Source organism: Artemia franciscana, chromosome 19 (assembly GCF_032884065.1).
Source record: "Artemia franciscana chromosome 19, ASM3288406v1, whole genome shotgun sequence".
Classification (NCBI taxonomy): domain Eukaryota; kingdom Metazoa; phylum Arthropoda; class Branchiopoda; order Anostraca; family Artemiidae; genus Artemia; species Artemia franciscana.
Window position 1 is genome coordinate 32,039,114 of NC_088881.1, and position 23,189 is coordinate 32,062,302.

General features: G+C 34.6%; 1 protein-coding gene across 1 annotated transcript in view; it reads right to left on the reverse strand.

The window, feature by feature from the left end:
* The window catches only part of LOC136039568 (uncharacterized), an 89,343-nt gene that overhangs the window by 22,547 nt on the left and 43,607 nt on the right, over positions 1–23,189 (reverse strand). The window contains exon 3 of the mRNA XM_065723409.1: positions 10,495–10,903. Within this exon, the coding sequence (XP_065579481.1) occupies positions 10,495–10,903 (409 nt within the window). The remainder of the gene's footprint in view (positions 1–10,494; positions 10,904–23,189) is intronic.

Consider the following 23,189-nt stretch of genomic DNA (forward strand, 5'->3'; position numbering starts at 1 on the left):
TTAGAGCTGGACAATCTCTGACTGAGGTTACAGAGTCAAGCCACTGACCCTGTTCCCAACCAAATAACCAGCGATACCAGGACCCAAACCCCTGTCCTCTCGGATAAAGGATTTCAAGATTAAACCAAGAAAGGAGCACCCTAAAAATTTGGTTAAGAAATATACTAATTAATTTTTTTTATAGCAAATTTAGTTCATTAGCTGAGGAAAAGTTTAAGTAATAACGAAAGCTGGCTAGGCGAAATGATAGTGTCAAACAAATGAACGCAATAATATAATTATCTCGTCTTTCTGTTGCAAGTTACAATTGTAGACTTATCACAAAATAAAATTATCTCGAAAATGTGGCAAAATATATGTAAAAATAGGTCCATTTTCCCATTCTTTTTCTTTTTTTGCAAATTTAGTTAATTATCTAGAATAGCTTTAAGTAATAATACAATCTGGCTTAAGAAATTTTTCATTTTTTTTCTTGTCAATTTAGTTCACTATTTAAGAAAACGTTTATGCGATTATAAAATCTGGTTTAAGTAATACTGTAATCTAACATTTTTTTTAACCGAATTTAGTTGATTATATAAGAAAATTTTTAAAACAATTATATAATGTGGTTTAAGTAATATCCTAATTTAACTCTTTTTTTAAAGCAAATTTAGTTCCTTCTCTAAGCAAAAATTTAACTAATAATATAATCTGGCAAAGCAAAATGATCGGGTCAGACTAATGAATATAATATTATAATATATAAATAATTATAAATAATGTACAGGTTAAAGCTGTAGATGTCACAAAATCGAAAGTCTTACACGGAACATAAGTCTTAAGAAAAAAAAAAAAAGAGTGAATTTCATCAGTAATAGTTTATGAGCGTTATATAAAACTTTATGTTGTGGAAAACTGCATCATTTGTTCATTAAAAAAGTAATAATTAATCATCAACAAGTAAAATAATAAGTTACTGACTCAGCATCAAAATTTTTAACCTGTTAAAATTTGGCTGATTACATTTTATCTCGTTATGAAGTTTTACGACAAGTTTGTTTTTATTCATTATGAGCAAAAGCTATAAAACCAACTGTGAATAAATCTAAAATTTATCTCTGTAATTTAAATGGCGTGTTAAATCAGCCAAATTACAAATTCCAGGGAGCAGCCACCATTCAAATTTTTAGCAATAAACCTTTCAACATTGCTGCTAAAATTCTTTCTACCCAGCAGCACACAAATTGAGATTTCAGCTTCTTGCTTTCAAGTTGCAGGTTAATTTCATCCCACAAAAATAATTTATAGTTCGGCTCACTGAGAGGCGTGAAGTTTAACTTAGAAGATGGAGAAGAAGATTCACTCCTTTCATATTAACTTATTATAATTAATTTGATTTAAATTTCCTTTTTTGCTTAACTTAATTTTTTATATACTATTTATTCTTGTGGTAGGGCCGTGGATTGATCTCTGCTTGGCAGTATGGTGCCCGGGACCTGGTTCCAGCTAAATCAAGGTCGAGGGACAGACTTGTGTAAAACAAAACTTATAAGTAAATACTAAGTAAATACTTATTTATTATTTGACTTAAAAAGTATTTGAATTTACGTTCTGTAGTTTAATATATTAATTTAATTTGTAATTTGGCCCCTTGAGAAGTGTAAAGTTTAATTTTGAAAAAAAGGGCAAGATTTTCTCTCCTTGCTTCTTAACTTAAAGATTAATTTAAGCTATAATTGTTTTTGTCAATTTAGCATATTTTTTTATCATTTAATTAATATTTTTAGTTATTTGATTTACTCGTAAATTAGTTATTAATTTATAATTTATTTTAATATAATTTTTAATTTAAATTTTGGCCCATTGATAATTTGTTTTTTATTTATTATAACTTACTTATTTATTATTCTTTTAACTTGTTAGCTTAATTAAATTATTAATTCATGATTAATATTTATTTTAACATTCTTTTTTTTCATCTTTCTATCTAATATTCTGTTTAATTTTTTAATGAAATTTAGAAGGCTTCCAAGCTCGTCACGAGTCTTGCTATTTCACACGCGTTTTATTGCAGAAATTTCCAAAAAAAATGGAACTCGTTCAGAATATGAAAACGAATTCATTTGAGGTCTCTTTTGAACGTCTACTAGAGAAGAAAAGGAAACAAACTAGAAAGTGAGTTAAAAAAAGTTTTTATATCTTTTTAATCTAATAATGCGTAAAATGGGTTCCAAGAAATGCTTTACGCAAAAAAAAAAACGTAAAAGAAAATGTAATGGGGAGAATTTAATGCATCATAAGAAACATTTCTCAGAGTTGTTACAAATATCAAAGCTGTATTATCACAGAAACTACAAAAAGGGGGATTGGAAATCTTCAATTACGCTCTATAACGAGAAAATTTGAGAAAATTTCAAAAAAGGCATCTTTGATCGTTGGTTGGAGAAGAGAAGTCGTAAAATTGGAAACTGATTTTTTAGAGGTTTTAAATTTTTCTAATCTGATAAAATATGTAGCATGGGTAGCAAAAAAAAATGATTAGCGTTAAAGAAATGAAAAACAATGTGATGTACATGTGCTAATATGTAAAATATGAACAATATGCAAAAGAATAAAACTGAAAACCTTCTGTTATCCGTTAATTGCGAAAAACAAAACCAAAATCCAAAAGCTGTCGTGAGCTGTCATATAACATAAATTGCTAAAAGGAGAATATACTCTCACCCGTCGCATTCTTTTAGAAAGAAATTAAGAATTCACAAAAACTTTTTTGACCATCACCTGTCGTCTGTTTGTTCAAACGCACAAAATTTAAAAAAGTGCACGAGTTTTGCTATGTCATAATCGTTTTACCACGAAAATTTCAAATAGAGGGATTCAATTCCTCTCATAATGTACTTCAGCAGTGGGTCAAATCGCGGCCGACTTTCGAAAATCATATACATCAAGAAATACGCAGAAGGAAGCCCATGATAAGCGCGAAAGGCCTGGCACACCACAACAAGTGGTACTTTGAGATGCACAACAAGTGGTACTTTGAGATGCACACCAGGTGGAAAAAAGCGGGAAACCGCACAGACTAAAGTCATGTCTTCATAATGGCCTTTTCAGGCAAAGGTCCCTGTGCTTTTAGCCTTCCTCTGTCAGGTCCGTCTCCATTGGAGCCTTTTAACACTCAGAAGGCAAATGAGACGGTTTTGAAGTACCTTTTTTCAGGAAAAGACAGATCAGGCGACAGAAAGCTGTTTTCACTCGGCCAACTTCACCTGAAGAAGCCACAATGAAGATAGGGCCTAAACATCTAAAAAAGGTATTGGTCGCAATCTGTCAGTTTTTATTGAAGATACAAAAACGTTTAAGAATTATCAAATTGTTTCGTTGCAGAAATTACAAAAACAGTATTGATTCTCAACCTTCTTATAGTAATAGTGTATTAAAACGCATTTTTCTGCTTGAGATAGTTTATCTACGTCATACTAAAATGGGTAGGATTGATGCAAAGTGAAAGAAAATGCATGGTAAACAGAAGGAGCGCCAATTCACGAGAAAGTAGAGGCGGGAGGATTTCAGTTCAATCTTAACAAATGAAAATACAAAAAGTACCTTCGAAATATTATGGGGGGGGGACAATTTGGCCTTTTTCTGATTTTTTATTCGATGACTTTAACAAAAAAGGGCCTATTACAAATTTAGCGGCTGAGGGCTCTAAATTGGTACCTGGAGAAATCTGGGCAAGGTAGGTAAACAGTATACGAAAGCAAAAGGTGGCTGGCCCCAGCCCCCCATTGCACCTCCAGGCTGAATAAATAAATAAATATATTCGCAAATTTGATGGCAACTCCAATAGATCGGATAAATTTGATAAATGTCCGAGTGAGAACCAAAGTTTATACGAAATTCATCCAGGAATACCTAACCCATGGAGTAATTGATAACAACCAATTTCGTTCATTTGGTAAGCCAATTATAAGAATTAGAGAGGCCAGTTAACTTCTCACAGACAAGCCGTTTCTTCTCTGTGTTTTCTCGTATTTTGCTTAACATACTTCAACATTAAATAAAGCAGCAAAATGGAAGATAATTGTAAGACACGTGAGAAAACGTAGAGAAAGCGACTACTCGTTTTCCGGTGGACTAAACCTGGTCTAGAAGAGATGGAGAAGATGAAGAGAAAGAGAATGAGAGAGAGAGAATGGGACAGAAGAGAGAGAGAAAAGGAGACAGAAGGATGAAGAAAGACAGGAGGAAGGAACAAAAACTAAGAGGGAGAGAACGGGAAGGAAGTGAGAGAGAGAAATAGAGACAGAAGGATGGAGAAAGACAAGAGGCAGGAGAGAGGGAGAGGGGTAGAAATATGACTGAGACAGAGAAGGAAAGGGGACTGACAAGATAAATCCAAAACACATTTTAAAAATTCATTTAAAAATAATATGGTTGTAAAATGTCACCGAAAAAATTGTAACCGAGAGAGTTTATTTTATCAATTAAAATAAAATATCAAGTCAAATAATATTATTCTTTATCAAATCTCTTCCGAAGAATTCTTCATTTTGTTTTTTGTTCTAAGGACATAGTTTCAGCAGTTTGTAAATCCTTACACTATAATTAAATACGAAAGAGGTATTTAAGGGGCCTTTTCGATGCAAATCAGATTTTTAATACTTCCCATTTACAATAGCACATTTACAGTATATTTACAATATCTCCGTTTAAATTTGGTTGTAGAGAAGTCTAGAGGTAAATGTTCGCCATTGATGTTAATTTCTCTCCTTTTGGCATGTGATCGGTATTTTTGGGACATTTTCATGACTCCAGGCACGTGTCTATGATTTTGTTTCGGTAGGGAGTGGCGAGGGGTTCGATAAAAGACAAAATAGGTGATTTATAAGGAAAAGAGCCAAATGCAAAAACAAAAGTACTTTAGGGCAAGGGCAGGTGCCTTAACTGGATTGTAGCTATATTTATTTGTGAAGTATTTTATAATTTTTAGCATAACAATCAAAAGGTTATGCAGCCTTTGATCTGAATGATTGTTCTACTCTAACAAATAGATAATACAGACTACATCAGTCAGACAAGACTACATACTACATCTTAAGTAGCATGATCAGAAACTACATACAATAACAGGCAAAGAATCGGTCACGTAAGGGTCACTTTAAAATTGATTAAGATGAATAAGATTCATCACTTTTTTGTTCAAGTTTAGCACTCAAAACCCCACCTTAAAAAAAAAAAAATAAAAAATAGGGACCGATGCCAATATTATCTATAATCCAGAGCCAAAAATTTCGGTTGGCTCGTACAAAACTACTCATTAGGATGTCTGATCAATTTAGGTTATATTTCCCTTTATGTACTTGCAACATGATATTTTTGACCTGGTTAAGAAAAAGCAGTAAAAGTGGAAAGTGCCGAAGGAGAAGACGAAGAAGGAAAACACGTTCTTCTCATTGCGGTTTTCATTTTTTCTACTTCTTCTTTTGAATCTTTTATAGTTAAATTGTTTTGTTTCTTTTTCTTCTTCTTCATTTGGTGTGTATTTTTTCTTCTCTTCTTTTTACTCAGATGGAGTAAGAAAATACATTTTTATTCTTTTGAAAAGAGAGAGAGTGATATTTACACCTCAAAATGTTCGTCTCTTTTTAATTTTCTGTTTCTTCTTCTTCTTTTCTGCTTCTTATTTCGCATCATTTACATTTCATTTGTTCTGCTACTTTTTCTTCCCCTTCATTAGGTTTTTTTCTTTTTTTTTTTTTTTTGTACACGCATGCAGACATAAGAGATACACTTTCATACTTTTTAAAATAGAAAGAGCGGTATTTAAATCTCAAAATATTATTCTCTTTCTGGTTTTCCTCTTTTCTATTTCTTCTTTTCCTTCTTTTATAAATCATCTCTCTAACTTCTTTAGCTCCTTCATTTGGTGAGTATCTTTTTCCTTTTTTTACCCCTATAGAGTAAGACAGTACATTCTCATTCTCTTTAAAAGAAAAAGAATGGTATTTAGATCTTAAAATGTTCTTCTCTTTTTAGCTTTCTCTTTTTTGCTTTTTTTAGCGTCTTTTACAGCTCATTTGTTTTACTCCTTTTTCTTCTCCTTCTTTTGTCCTGTATTTTGTTTTTCTTTCTTTTTACAGAGATAAAGTAAGAAAATACATTTCCATTCTTTTTAAAAAAGAAAGAATGGTATTAAACATTAAAATACACTTCCGTTTTTGATTTTCTTCTTTTCTGCTTCTTCTTTTGCATCTTGTGTTGGTAATCTACTCTGCTGCCTTTCCTTCTCTTCATTTAGTGTGTATTTTTTGTATCCCTTTTTTTACACAGATAGAGTAAGACGATACATTTCTCTTTAAAAGAGAGAGAATAGTATTTAAACCTTAAAATATTCTCCTCTTTTGGGTTTTCTTCTTTTTTGGATTTCCTCTATATCTTCTACAGCTCATTTGTTCTAGTAATTCATCTTCTCCTTAATTTGGCGTGTATTTTTTTTCTGTTTTTTACACACATTACATAAAAACAACTAGCTTTTTTAACTGAAAGTAAGGAGCGACATTAAAACTTAAAACGAACAGAAATTACTCTGTATATGAAATGGGTTGTCCCCTCCGCAATCCCTCGCTCTTTACGCTAAAGTTTGACTCTTTGCCACAATTCTGCTTTTTAAAACAATTAAAAGCTTTAGCGTAAAGAGCGAGGGATTGTGGAGGGGACAACCCATTTCATATACGGAGTAATTTCTGTTCGTTTTAAGTTTTAATGTCGCTCCTTACTTTCAGTTAAAAAAGCTAGTTTTTTTTTATGTAATTTCTGAACGTTTTTGAATTAATGCATGTTTGATTTTGCCTCTCCACACATAAGTTATTAAAATGAAATTTGCATATTAATTCGTTTTCTGGCTAAATGGCTTTCTCTTAGTTTTGATCAGACGATTTTGAGAAATAAGGGATGGGGAAGGAGGCCTAGTTGCCATGCAATTTTTCGGTTACATAAAAAGGCAACTATAAATTTTAATTTTTAACAAATTTTTTTATTAGTAAAAAATATACGTAACTTAAGAATTAACTTACGTAACAAGCTTTTAAATTCTTTAATTTTTATTATGTATATGAGGGGTTTGTACCCTCGTTAATACCTCGCTCTTTACACTAAGTCGTAAGTTTTGTCCCAATTCTTTAAGAATGACCCCTGACTCAGAAAGGCCGTATTTATATGTAAACACTGATCGAAGTTTGTAACTTGCAGTCCCTCCCCCAGGGACTGTAGAACTTTTCATTTCCGTTAGAATGAGCCCTCTTGCGACATTCTAGGACCACTTGGTCGACACGATGACCCCTGGGGAAAAGAAAAAAAAAAACAAAAAAATAAACAAAAAAACACGCACCCGTGATTTGTTTTCTGGCAAAAAATACGAAATTCCACATTTTTGTAGATAGGAGCTTGAAAATTTTGCTATAGGGTTCTCTGATACACCGAATGCGATGGTGTGATTTTCGTTCAAATTCTGTGACTTTTAGGGGGCATTTTCCCCTATTTTATAAAATAAGGCAAATTTTTTCAGGCTCGTAACTTTTGATGACAAAGACTAAATTTGATGAAACTTATATATTTAAAATCAGCATGAAAATCTGATTTTTTTAATGTATATTTTATCATCAAAATTCCGTTTTTTAGAGTTTCGTCTACTATTGAGCCGGGTCGCTCCTTACTACAGTTCGTTACCACGAACTGTTTGATAGAGTAAGAAAATACATTTTCATCCTTTTAAAGAGAAAGAATTTTATTTAAACCTTAAATTAGTCTTCTCTTTTTGGTTTTCTTCTTTTCTGCATCTTTTACAGCTCATTTTTTGTGCTTCTTTTTCTTCTCCTTTATTTGTTGTGTAATTTTTCTTCTTTTTTTACACATATACTACTACTACTACTAATAACTCACTGCAGCACCAAGCCGCCTGAGGCCAACACAGCTACGCACGCTCCTCCTCCAACCTAATCTATTTAAAGCCTCCCTCTTTACACCCTCCCAGGAAGTTCCCATTTCCTTTAAAAACAATGAAAAAGTTTTTTTTTTATCTGGAAGTAAGCAGCAGCATTAAAACTTAAAACGAACAGAAATTATTACCCATATGAGGGGCTCACCTCCTCCGAATACCTAGCTCTTTAAGCTAAAGTATTTTTATTAATGTCAACTATTTATTCTGCGGCTTTTGTGATTCAGCGGTCATTCTTAATTAATTGGGACAAAATTTAAGCTTTAGTGTAAAGAGCGAGGTACTGACGAGGGGGCGAACCCCCTCATATATGTAATAAAAACATAAAAATACAAAAGTTCTTTACGTAAGCTAATTTATAAGTTACGTATATCTTTTACTTATAAAAAGATTCGTAAAAAATTAAAAGTTCCAGTTGCCTTTTTAATTAACCGAAAATCGGAGGGCAACTAGGCTCCCTACCCCGCTCTTTTTTTTCATTCAATCCAAATTATAAGAAAGCAATTTAGCCAAAAAAAAAAATTAATTTATAAATTTTGTTTTAATTATTCCTCTGCGGAGAGCCAAAATCAAAACATGCATTGATTCAAAAACGTTCAGAAATTAAATAAAAAAAACAAGTTTTTTAAATGAAAGTAAGGAGCGACATTAAAACTTAAGACGAACAGAAATTACTCCGTATATGAAAGGGGCTTTTCCTTCTCAACGCCCCGCTCTTTACGCTAAAGTTTTTTTTACTGTTTTAAAATGTAGAGTTAAGAGAAAGAGTCAAACTTTAGCGTAAAGAGCGGGGCGTTGAGAAGGAAAAGCCCCTTTCATATACGGAGTAATTTCTGTTCGTTAATGTCGCTTTTTACTTTCATTTAAAAACTTGTTTTTTTTTATTTAATATATATATATATATAAAATGGCTTATTATGCTGAATCCAAATATATAAGTTTTGTTAAGTTCAGTCCTACCTATCAAAAGCTACGAGCCTGAGAAAATTTGCTTGGTATTTGAAGAAAGGGAAAAAATGCTCTAAAACTCAAAGAACCTAGAAAACCATACCATCAGATCCCCGGTGTAGAGGTTTCAAGCTCAAGAATTTGGAATTTTTCCAAATTCTGAAATCTGAACCAACAGCCAACTTTTCCTTGAAAGCACTAAAACACGCTACGCTTGAAAATTGCCTTACCATACTTATTAGGTCAAGAGATATATTTTTTTTTTCTAAGCATCAAATAGGCTATATCCAGAAGATCTTCCAATCCAGATAGTTTGGTCAACAAATGACTTTTTTCCTACATATTAAATCGACTACAACGAAATATAATCTGATTCTGATATTTGAACCAACAAACGGCTTTTTTTCACAAGCGCTGAAATATACAACACAAGAAATCTGTGACACCAGAAACCAGATAACCAAGATCATTTGGTTTACATTAAATTCTTGTTTCATAGCATCAAATAGGCTACACGAGAAAAATAATTCACTTCCACTACAAATTTTTCCATTCATTCGTATGAAATCATTGAAGCTCCTATTAATTTGTACAATGGTGTCCAGGAATGCCATCAGGTCGTCTCCTAAGGAGGTGGGGCAAGCTTCGACAACATCATTGCCATATCACAGCCATACCCAAATCTCCCTATCATCCCAAGATCCTTTGTCCTTGCCACCCCACTTCCTTCCTACCCTTTATCATGTTAAACCACTCAAGTCCCCTTTCTTACACATTGAAGTCCACATATCCAACTTTTAATAAAGAATATTTAATAAAAACAAAATCTTCCCAGAACCATTGTTCATACTAAGGTATAAATAGAAATGTTAATCATTTTACTAACTTTTACACATTTTTTTAATTTCTTCTTGTTTCTCAGGTCAAACAAAAGGTAAATATAGTATAGAAGGGTGTAGTCTCTTCTTTGTATTACATATGAAATAAAAATTGAATTTGAATTGAATCTAAGGAAAAAACAGACAAAAAATATATAAATATTTGTCAGACTTCACTGTATTTTACCTACAAAAACAACAAAATATTTCAATTTAGTCTCCCCCGTAAGGCTTTATGGCCAGGAAACAACAGAGGAGAAACAAAACAAAAAAATAAACAATTTCACCATTAAATATTTTGTAAATAATAGACTCATATCACCAACCCAAACAATCCCCCCCCCAAAAAAAAATCCAAGCTAGACAGGGAGTAGTACATGATTTCACCTACACAAAAACGCAGCAGACCCAATCCAGAGACATGAATTCCTTGGAAAACAGGGAAGAACTCAATTATTAGCAAGAAATTCCCTAACACACTCTTTGAAGATACTAAGCGAGTGGCAACCCCGTGCAGACTCCGGGAGAGTGTTCCGAGTCATGTTACAAGCTATCAGAGGCTTAAAGTCAGCCGTAGTATAATGAATGATCATTATGACCATTATTACACCAGTTGAGATGCACCTTTACTACATTTATAAGCATCTTTTACCTTATTGTGTATTTATAGGTAAATATAAGCAAATGGGTTACCTTTTCAATGGAAGGAGGTCGTACTTCACAAATATGATATTTGAAATTATTAACGTCTCTCGTTTGTGTTTTCTTAAAACCAACAGCCCAAACATCAGGTCTTCCAAAATGAGCATAAGGATTGGATACACGCTTCAAAAAAGGTTTTTCGGCCACTAGGCCGATTGACACGGCCAGAGTTAAGTTGTGCAGATGGCGGTAGAGCTCCTTTTTCAGAGCACCCGTTGATATATTAAGGGGCTTGTAGAGCGCGTGGTAGGCATCGAATATGTGACGTGCCCCATGTTGTATGGCATGTAGATAAGCAACATTACGTTTGGCGAGGTGGATGTCTCCTTTTAAGAAGCGTGCAATTTCATATGGAGCTGTCGATAGCTTATTTTCGTCTAAGCCAACACAAGGTTGTTTCCTAAAAAATGAAGTAACCAATTAAATAAGGAAATAAGATTTTTAATTACAACGAAAAAAATACGAGATTAAAATTCAAAATAAGCACAAAGACTGCTTAGCGTTCCAATTAATTAGGTAAAATTAATGTCGAGGCCAGTGCTTCTGAAAATCGGCACTGCACTATGTGGACCTCATTGGTTTGCATGCAACAGTTTGTTTTGTCTTGAATGGACATGAACATTCAAACATGGAAGGCTTTCTAAGAAAATCGGCACTGCACTATGTGGATCTCATTGGTTTGCATGCAACAGTTTGTTTGTCTTGAATGGACATGAACATTCAAGCTCTGATCAAACATGGAAGGCTTTCTAAGAAAATCGGCACTGCACTATGTGGATCTCATTGGATTGCATGCAACAGTTTGTTTTGTCTTGAATGGACATGAACATTTAAGCTCTGATCAAACATAGAAGGCTTTCTAAGAAAATCGGCACTGCACTATGTGGATCTCATTGGATTGCATGCAACAGTTTGTTTTGTCTTGAATGGACATGAACATTCAAGCTCTGATCAAACATGGAAGGCTTTCTAAGAAAATCGGCACTGCACTATGTGGATCTCATTGGATTGCATGCAACAGTTTGTTTTGTCTTGAATGGACATGAACATTCAAGCTCTGATCAAACATGGAAGGCTTTCTAAGAAAATCGTCACTGCACTATGTGGATCTCATTGGATTGCATGCAACAGTTTGTTTTGCCTTGAATGGACATGAACATTCAAACATGGAAGGCTTTCTAAGAAAAGTTTATTAATTTATTTTTAAAATTTAATAATAGTACAGTCCAATTTATTGCTACTACGTTGACTACTCCATGCTATAACATAAACTGACATAACCTAAAATTCTACGGAGAGTTCGAGCCTATTTGACACTGTATACTATACAGACAAAGCTTGTTCCGTAAGATTACGTAACATAGTGGGGAGTCTTAAGTTTTGTTAGTGTTAAAGATTCTGCGGCGTGGTGTGAGAGCACCGTATCGTTAAACAATTTATGCTTAGACTCTGTTCTCTGCCACTGCAGAAAAACGAGGTCGACTTTCAAGTATCAAATTTTTGATTGACCAATCAGAGTCAAGAGCTAAGGCATAATTTTTTGAAACTAGAAAAGATGGAAGCTTAAAATTAGAGAAAAAAACTAGTTTTTTCAACTGAAACTAACAAGCAACATTAAAACTTAAAACGAGCAGAAATTATTCCGTCATACGAAAGGGGCTGCCCGCTCATCAATACCTCACTCTTTACGTTAAAATTTGACTCTTTGTCATAACTATGGTTTTCAAAGAAATAAAAATATATGTGGATTTTCCCTATGTCTTTTGTAGAAGGATTTAAGCCTGATGCTATTTCTTCTGTTGATTGTTGTGATTATTTTGGGAATAAAACACAAATAGATTATTCACAATAGCCTATTTAAAAGGCATATGCATACTTTTTTCACTTTCGAGTAAAAAGTTTTCTGTTAATTTTGACTCGAAGAAATATAAGTTCAAATGGGGATTAGGCCTGTTATTAGACAGTGAAAAAAGATACCAAAAGGATCTGAATATTTCGATCATATACGAAATATCCAAATTTTTTGTATCTGTATTCGCTGTCTGTCTTCATTTGACTTTTATTTGTTCATCATAGAATGGCAGCGTGCTCTTAGGAAAAATTCAATAAGTTTTGATTCCCATCCTCAAGAAACTCATCTTCTTATTTGATAGGTAAAAGTTGGTATGATATGAGGGCCCTCTCAAGCAAGCATTCACAAAAAAAGGCTCGCTATTTCATGAATAATTCCTTCAACCACACCGGCTAAGCCTGTCATAAAAATTGTAACTTCGCAAATTTTTACCTTTTTATTTTAGTGTTTGTTTTTAGAGTTTGTCTGTTTTACTTTGTCCTGTGGACTTTTGCCCTTTTTTTTTTCTTCCGTTTCTGCACTGAGGACGTTCGGCGAAGAACTCGACTGAAATATTTCTGTACTATTCTTCTTGTTTTCGTTGGCTGGAATTGTCCTCCTTTTTTCTTCGTAATAAATAAAATATTTCTTTTTAGTAAATGTTTGCTGTGCACCCCCGCCTTGGATCAACCACTAAACGAATTTATCTGGCTCTTTTTAATGCATAGACTGTCAAAGTCTTTTACAACTTTAACAATGCGAAGATAAGAATGGCCACTATACTAACAGTGAAAAAAAAACTGTTCATTTATGGGTAATATATGACGAATTACACTTTTCATTTATGGGAATATCTGACAGCGGGGACAAGCGCAGAGAGCGGGAGGGGAGCTCAGAATAAAATGTAAAATAATTCTTTTTAATGAAAACCAGAGAAGAAATTTCTTAAAGCTTTAACTCGATCCAGCAGCCGTGAGATAAAATTACATAGAAAATTATGTATGTTTGTAATATCTATATTATAACTTTTAATTAACATAAATCTAATTATATATAATAATCATATAATTAAATACCATAATTTTTATATAGTAAAAACTATAAAATATAATTAAATAGATTAACAACTTAACTATAATGAAAACTAACCTATATATAGAATTCCTAACCCGTTAATGAAACCTACTGACTAAATGTAAAATCTGTAATGCGATATACTCGTATGCCTTAAGGATTCAAGCATAAATTAAAAAAACTCATGCTCTTTTTTGAGCATCCTAAAACTTACTGAAAGATTCAATTTGATCGCCAGTTGTGAGACAAAGTTAAATATAAAATTACATATGTCCGTAATATGTATAATATAATTGGTAATTAACATGTATATAATTACATAAAATGAATAAAATAACTAAATACCATAAATATTTTTTAATAAACAAGAGCCAAGAGCTCATATGGCACTTGTGACGAGGATGGAAGAGCCAACATTTCGCAATGAGTGACGAGGTTGGAAGAGCCAACATTTCCCAATGTTATCGCGGTGATTTTTTTTTCTGAGACTACCATGATAAGCACCACTGAGTGGGATTGCACCACTCATAAGCACCACTTGATAAGCACCATGATAAGCACCAATGATAAGCACCATAAGCACCATGATAAGCACCACTGAGGCTGAAGCTATTCAGCTTCAGCCTCTGAAGCTGAATAGCTTTTCCTACAATTTTTGATCGCTTGAAATCCATCGGTTGATTGAGCTCCTCCTACGCTTGCTGGTCTATACTATAGCAAATTCAAGATTTAATCGCCATAAAACGTGATCCAATCTGATATTTGTGGTAAAAGTGTTAGCCAGGGCCAGACACTTTAAAAAAGGTTTTGAAATTAAACTAAAAATTAGTACTAAAAAGGGCAGAGTAAGAAAATAAACTTTAAAAAATCGTCTCTGTCTAGAATTGAGCCTACAACCTTCGGAGCTGAATACCAACACCATATCCACTGCGCTATGCAAGCTTTCAAGGAGACATTTTTTTAATTTTTTTCCAATTTTTCCGAATGAACCGTCCCTTGACTCCCCCAGATGGTCGAATCGGGGAAGCGACTATTCCTAATTTAATGTGGTTTGGTGCCTGATATGCCTGCCAGCGTTGTACTTCGTCCTAGCTTATCTTGAAGTACCAGAACTGGCAAAACCAGAATCGACAGACCGACGAACAGAAATTGCGATCACTATATGGCACTTGGCCGACGGGCAAGTACCATAAAAAATCAACATTAGTGTTATTTCAGGATTTATAAAACTATAAAAATAAAAACCATAAATACTAAAAAATAAAACTAATAAAGCAAAAACTATAAAAATAGAAACCAATGAAAACTGTAGCATCCGAAAACCAATCCAAGAAAGAGTGTTTAATAAAGAGTAGTGGGGAGCCTTCAAGACGCAACAACCCTAGACGTAATCGTTTACGCAATGAAATACCTAAACCAATGCCACATAACATTTTATTGATTCAATACCTAACTTAACCCGTCTAGGTTATATTAGATAATATAGGTTAAATTAATAACATTGCAATAGGCAGGTGCATCTAATGGAGCGAAAATCAATAGTATTAGAATGCTTTTTTACCCTCACTTGGCAAGGGTTGGAAAAATGCGATCAATATAATCATTCTGTTAAGCAGGACATGGGAATTCCCCCATGCGTAGAATTGATTATTTTATAGGGTCTATTTCCCAATTCAACATATTTGAAAAGGTTTCTTAATCCAGCTGTCTAGGGTGCAGTTCCATTGGATGAAAATCTCTTTCGAAACCTAATTCAGTTATAGAATCTTTGGAATAAAGGTCCCCTGAGAAAAAAAGAAAAACACATTGAAAGAAAAAAACTCTTCAAGTATTATGTAAGAACCCACGTGTGCATTGTCATTACGTAACACTCCACGTGTGCGCTCTTCACAGTTACAAGCGGTGATACACCATGGCCCCTTGAAGTCTAGCATATCTCGCGAGATTGCGTCATCCTTAAGATAAGTAAACATTCCCCTTATACATAACAACCAAAGAAATATTTAAACGTCTTGAAAAACTTCTTGTCGGTGAAATTGGTTGCTAGGGTTCCCCCCGGTGGAATTGGATGCTAGGATGCTAGGGCCCCAAATGAATTGGATGCTAGAGCTGCAATGGAATTGGATACTAAGCGCCACGGTAGTTAGGTTAGCGCCCCCGACGAAATTGGATGCTAGGGCCCCGATGGAATTGGATGCTAGAGCCCTCCATTAGAACTGGTTGCTAGGGGCTCCTCAGTTTTTAGGCTAGGGGCCCGATGAAATTGTATGTTAGGGCCCCAATGGAATTAAATGCTTGGGCTAGGCCCCCCCCAGTGAGATTTGATGTTTGGGGGCCCACGATGGTAGATTAGGCGCCCTGGTGAAATTGAATGCTAGGATTCTCCAATGGAAGTGGATGCTAGGGCCCTAATTCGAATTGATTTCTAGGAGCCCCCTTTGGTTAGGTTAGGGGCCCAACGAAATTGGATATTAGGGCCCCAGATGGAATTGGAGGCTCTGGCGAGGACTACCAGTGAAACTGGAGGCTCCCGGTGGTTAGGTTAGGGGCGCCGTTGAAATTTGATGCTAGGGCCTCAAATGGAATTGGATGCTAGAGCCACAATGGGAATTGCTTGCTAGGGCCCCATTGATATTGGATGCTAGGCGGCTGGTGGGATTGCTCGCTAGGAGTCTGGCGTCTTGGTGGTCCCCCATTAGCAGGCCCTGAAGGTTTTTTCCTACCCATCACGGGTTTTTAAGAAAAAGACTCTTTATTATGTAGCAACCAAACCCTATTACATAACATCCAAGAAATCCTGAAGTAAAGAAGTCCTGGTCCTCGTAGGTTTTTTAAAGAGCCAAAGAAACTATTATGTAACAATTCCAGAAATCCTGAAGATGTTTTTCCCCGACCCTCGTAGGTTTTTTAAACATTTTTTATTATGTATCACGTAAAGCCTATGACGTAACAGACCCCTGAATCTCTCAGAAAAACATTCCCTATGAAGTAATTAACATCTGGTGGCTGTCATGGACTCCAGGGATAGGGATGTTGTGGAATCCATGGATATGTGTGACATGGAATTCATGGACATGGGTGTAATGGAATCCATAATGTTATCACTACCAATAATTTTTAGAACCATTGCCAATCAAACAAACTGAAACGTTATCAATTGCAAACTAAGGTTTATTCCTATTTTAAACTGAAATGATAATTTTACATCAATTTCTAGTATGTAGTAATAGTATTTGATTATTTGATAATTCAGCTGTGTAAATTGGTCTACTCCTTTTGCTTTTTGTTTTTTTAATCAGTCTTGACGTTTTAATTTTATCAATTTACCTATTTGTTTTAATCTTAGATGCATGTTATTCATTTTCTTCCAAAAACGTGTCTCCACACTCTTTTCTAAATGCTTATTATGCTATTCAAGTCTTTAGCAGCTTTTCCTTTAAATCTATAGGTAATTGGAAAAACCTAAATATTTAGTATTCAACTATCTACCTACAAAAACCTGGCATTTTTTCAATTAAAAGTCAATTTATTATCTAGAGGGCCGCAAAGAAAAAAAAATATTAGTGTGCCCATAGATACGTTTCACCCGGACAAAGGATGTAAAATTCCTCCAAATGACTAGATAAAAACTGAAGCAAAGCTGTTTTTAATCACCAGAAAAGTATCAATATTTCCAAATGATATGACTGGTCAAAGTACTTAATCAATAAAAATCTCCAAGCCTTTGGTACCCTCAAAAAACCCTTGAGCGTTTAGAAAAGATCTTCTCATAAAACCCTTCTGTAGCCTATATTGCTTCTCTACATCAAGCAGCTCGTGGTAACGAACTTTAAGCAAGGAGCGATATGGCTCAGTAGTAACCGAAACTCTAAGAAACAGAGTCTAGATAACAATTGATATATCAAAAGAATCAAATTTTGATGTTTATTTAAAATGCGTAATATTCACCATAAAAAGTTACGAGCCTGAGTAAATTTGCCAATTTTTGGAAAAGGGGGATAACACCCAGAGAACATCCAGCAATCCTTTTGAAAATCAAACCATCAGATTCAGTATACCAGCATGCCGTACTGTAGAGTTTTCAATCTCCTATGTAGAAAAATCTGGAATTCTGCATTTTTGCCAGAAGAAAGATTACAGATGCGTGTTTATTTGTTTGTTTGTTATTTTTTTTTTCCCCAGGGGTGATTATATAGAGCCAGTGATCGTAGAAGATCGGAAGAGGGGTCATTTGATCGGAAATCAAAAGTTGTAGTTCCCTTTTTAACAAAACATACTGGAGGGCAGCTTGCCCCCCCCCCACGCTCCTTTTCCCCCAAATTCACCCACAGGGGAGGGGCTGCAAGTTATAAACTTTTGTCCATTACATTATATAGCATTGGTTATTGTAAAGTATATAGACGTTTTCAGGGTTGATTCTTCCTGGTGGAGGGGTGAAGGTTACGTGGGAGGAACTTTCCATGGAGAAATTTTTCATGGGAAAAGGAAATTTTCCATAGAAGGGGAGCCAGATTTCCCAGAATTATTTAAAATAACGATCAGAAATTGTGATTGTGAGCGATAAAAATTTTGCCTGAATATATATATATATATATATATATATATATATATATATATATATATATATATATATATATATATATATATATATATATATATATATATATATATATATATATATATATATATATATATATATATATATATGATGAATACATATCACATAACACTCTCAACTTTACTGCGGCAGACAATCATTCAGGATGTTAAGAACTTCTATAATTACCATATTCGTTATAAAAAAAATAACCTATATCTATACATAAAACTCTTCTCTTACCTAGATTCCTTCCCTATCAAACAGGTCGTGGTAATGAACTGTCAGTAAGGAGTGACTCGGCACAATAGTAACCGAAACTCTAAAACGGAGTTTGAATAATAATAAAAAAGAATCAGCTTATTATGCTGATTCCGTATTAATTATTATTCCATATATCAAGGGTTGCCCCCTCCACAATACCTTGCTCTTTACGCTAAAGTTTGACTGTTTGTCCCAATTTTTAAAGAGTTTGCACTAAAACACGGGAATAAATATACCAAAATTTATAATTAAAAATTTGTTTTAATTTTTCATGTGCTATGGGCCAAATTTGAACCTGCATTAGTTGAAAAACGTTCAGAAATTAAATGTAAAAAACAAGCTTTTTTAACTGAAAGTAAGGAGTGACATTAAAACTTAAAACGAACAGAAACTATTCCGTATATGAACGGTCCTCTCCCTTCCTCAAAGTCTTGCTCTTTACGCTAGAGTGTTCATTGTTTTGAAAAGTTGATTTGTGACAAATAATTTGTGGAGGGTTGTAACGACTCTGGAGTTTTGTTCATATGATCTTTGATTAATTTTTAACATAATTTCTATCTCAAAATTTCTATCGAATCTATTTGGGGAAAGGGGTTAGGGGTCTAGTTGCCCTCTGATTTCTTTTGTCTCTTAAAAAATGAACTAGAACTTTCAATTCCCAATCAAATGAGCCCTCTTTGAAGTAAATACGAGTATCCATTCCATAAGAACAACATATGCCCCCAGGGCGTAACTTACAACGCCTTCCCCCGGGCCCTGGGGGGTTTCGTTGACCCCATAGATATTGTAATGTGACATTTGAACTATTGTTCAAAAACTGGCAATCTCAAAGTTTTTATCGCATGTGTTTGGAGAAAAAATAGTGTGGGGAGGGGGGTGGTTGCCCTCTGATCTCTTTGACTTTTAAAAAGTGAACTAGAACTTTCAATTTCCAATCAGTTGAGCCCTATCTGAGGTTTAAAAGAGCATCCCCTCCATAAGAACTATATATGCCCCCAGGGCATAACTTATAACAGCTGCACCGGGACCTCGGGGGTTGTGTCGACCCCGGAGTTTTGCTATTTGATATTTGAACTATTTTCAACAAAATTGCTATCTCAAAATTTTTATCGAATGTATTTGGCGAAAAACGGGCGTGGGGGGCTAGTTGCCCCCGATCACTTTTGATTCTTAAAAAAGGGCACTAGAACTTCCAATTTTCAATCTAATGAGCCCAACTGAAGTTTATACGCCGGCCTCTTCCATATGAAGTGCCTCTGGGAAAAAAATTAATAAAACACTGGAGCCGTATGGCCTTTACTGTGTGCAACGCTATAGCGTTGCCTCTAATTTCTGCAAACTGGACAAAACACATATACCCCCCCCCCACCTTATAGGTTTAATAGAGGTGGCGGAATTCTAAATGAGAAATGCCTACTGGATTGTTTTTCCTAATAATATTTGCAAATAAGCTAGCCGCTAAATGAAGTCAATTATGCAGAAGAAAAGATTAAAACAAATTTCACTTAAGGCTGCTAAACCACTTGATATTAGTCTTCTCGTCGTTTTTTTGTTAACGACTCCTAATAATCCAGTTAAATTTTGGCACCAACAAAGTTGTAAAGACTTTACTAAATTCTCGCCAAAATTTCTCACAAGAAGAGAAAGAAAAAGCACAACCCAAGTGAAAGTATTCAGAAAGTGGTAATTCTTGCTTCAGAAATTTGTCCAAAGCATTCTAGTACAAACAACTTTGGCAGCGATTCTAGCTGCACAAACTCTGGAGAGTATTGCAAGAGCTTTTGCAAAAAATTTCACAAACGTTCACCATTAGATTGACACTATGATGACACTGGAGTACAACTAACTGCAAACATAAGGGAAAGAGATGCTAATTTCAGATGTACAACTTTTATTGTAAAAAAGTGGTTCTTCCCCCTTGTATATCGGCCATGGAACCTTTCAAAGGGGAAATAAGTGTATTGTAATTCCATTTTGAATTGTATTTTGTATTGTATTGTATTGAATAATAAACATCTTCTTCTTCTTCTTCCCTATTAAGGTTGGTTCTTCAAAATTCACTTCGAGCGGTTGATGTCCCTTGCCAAAAATAATTTTATGTATGGACGAAAATTCAATCAGTACAATTCTGAAAAAAGTACCATGTGTCTTACTATTTTACTAGTTGAAAAGAACTTATTTGGCCAGACATGAGATCTCAACAAAAGCGAAAGTCAGAGTCTATGCAAGATTCATTCGAGCTGTACTACTATACGTTCGAAAGACGTGGCCACTCGGGATAGATGATGCACGAGCTTGTACTCGTTCGATCGTCAGTCCCTGTATTATATAATCCGCACTAGCAGGTAGTCTGGAACTCTCAATAGCGAAGTAAGAAGCAGTTGTAACGAGACTAAAAAGCTATACCTTGCCACCGAAGAAGATTGCCTGAAGCTCCTTGGATACACCTTGCGTCACCCCGAAGGTGCGATTTGTGCGGACATTCTCAACTGCAAGCCAGTGCCTTCGTTGGGATGACAAAATTTTGAACTGAAGATGAATGTTTGGCAAAAATCCAAGAAGGAGCTATAAACATTGGGCAATTTTCTGAGGCATGGCTGGAGATGGGACAAAGACTGGCTGAAAATTGCCCGGGAAGTTACGCCCGACAGATTAAAGTGGTCGTCGCGAGTGAGTTCAGGATTCATTGGTGCCAGGCAGATAATTAATCGTCTGATCATGCCGAAATTGATACAATTAAATATTATATTCGTTTCCTTTTTCCATGTGTTAAAATTAGTATCTCTTGTAAAATAAGTCAAGCAATGTTATTTGACAATATTTGGTGTCTTCCGAGAGGACTTAACTCTAAGGGCGTTATTCGTGAGCTGCCTAGAGAAGCTGACGCAGCTTTTCCATCCGATATTGGCAACCAGACAACAGCTGCCAGACAAACATTCGTGAAAAAGACAAGAATTGGCTAAACATTGGCTAGAATTGTCTAGAATTGGCAAGACATGGCTACTAGTTGAAAGTTTTCCTCACTAGTGGGTTTTGGCCCCCAATTAAGATTTTTGCACTCATTTTAAAATGATCTATGAATTTAATTGTTTGCTTCATTTTTAAAATCAATCACTTAATGAAAATGAATAGTATATTTGGAAATGAAAGCATAACTGAAACCATATTAATAATACTAGTTTAGTGACAAGATCGATTAGAACAATGGAAGTGTCGCAAATTTTCAAATATTTTGGTTTTTATTCGACAGTCGCGGCAATTTTCATTTAGATACAAGCTTTTACTCAGTGAAAAAGTATGGTATCTTCGGAAACAGAAAAATAAATGAGATCTTATTAATAATGCTAGTTTAGCGAAAATATTGAATAGAACTCCAGAAGTTTGACAAATTTTCAAATATTTCAAAATATTTGAGCTCTTATAAGCCAGCTTCGCTTCCCACTGAATCTTCATGACTGCCACTTTTGCCGTCAAGATATCATCCGCCTATCAAGATTTTCATCAGAACACATTACTAAATTAGACCGCAAAATTGTTTATTCATCAATGATCGGAACATTGACACTAACTTATCAGAAATTTAAGTATATTTTATCTCTCAGACGAAATATTTGCATCGACATTTTTTTTTTTGGAAATTTAAAAATTATCAAATAGCCTTCATTTTGATGATATCTCTGCCTCCAATATTGTATGTTTTCTGGTACTGAAAACGCAAAATAATGTTCCAGCTAACAGATAGTACAAAAGTGTGGCCGATTTTCAAATATTTTGGTTTTTCAGTCGACAGTCACGGCAATTTTCATTTAAATACAGCTTTAACTCAATGAAAAAGTATGGTATCTCCGGAAACAGAAACATAACTCAGATCTCATTAATAATACCAGTTTAGCACGAAAAATTGAATAGAACCTAAGAAGCGTAGCAAATATTTCAAAATATTTGGGGTCTTCTAAGCCAGCTTCCCTTTCCACTGAATCTTCATGACTGCCACTTTTGTCGTCAAGATACGGCTTGTGCGAATAGAGAATCCCAGCTTATTTGGATACCTATTCATGTTTCCTCAGTGGTGTGGAAAGTTCTTCAACTCCTTTCATCAGAACACATCACTACACTAGACCGCAGAGTTATTTATTCAGTCATGATCGGAACATTGACACCAACTTATCAGACATTTAAGTATATTTTATCTTTCAGATGAAGGACAACCACAGTTGTCATTTTCGGAATTTGTTTTAAAAATATTTGCATTGATATTTTTTTTTTGCAAATTCAAAAAATTACCAAATACCCTTCATTTTGATGATATCTCTGCCTCCAGTACTGTATGTTTTTTCATACTGAAAGAGCAGAGTAGGCTACTGTTCCAGTTAAAATTTTCACTTAGGCCTTTTTGCTTCGTGTTATGGCCACACTACACCGTTATGGCCACTCTGTTACAATACATATATCAATATTTACAGGCAGTTCTGAGTTGACTTACCCGTCTTGGTTAAGGTTACTTCAAGAACCAAAAATCACATATGAAAAAATGTATACCATTTGTTTTGTTTTTTCTCTTATAAGATCACCAACTTAATTTTACTAATTATTGTACCTAAACTATTATATGATATGGCACTTAATACGAAGCACCATACCTGAAGAACATCAATGTAGGACTATAATGGAAGAAATATTAAAATGACTAGACCACTTTTGCGAATGAAAGCACGTTTTAACCATTAGACGAAAAGCACGTCCTCCTGATGGAGGTGGGAAAAGGTCACAAGATAGGATTTAAGAGAAATTAAAAATTTACTGGATGGGTGTGAAGAGGGAAGCTTTAAATAGATTTAGGTGGAGGAGGAATATACGCAGCTATGTGGGCCTCATATGGCTTGGTGCTACAATGAGTTCTTAGTAGTAGTTGAAGCCCCA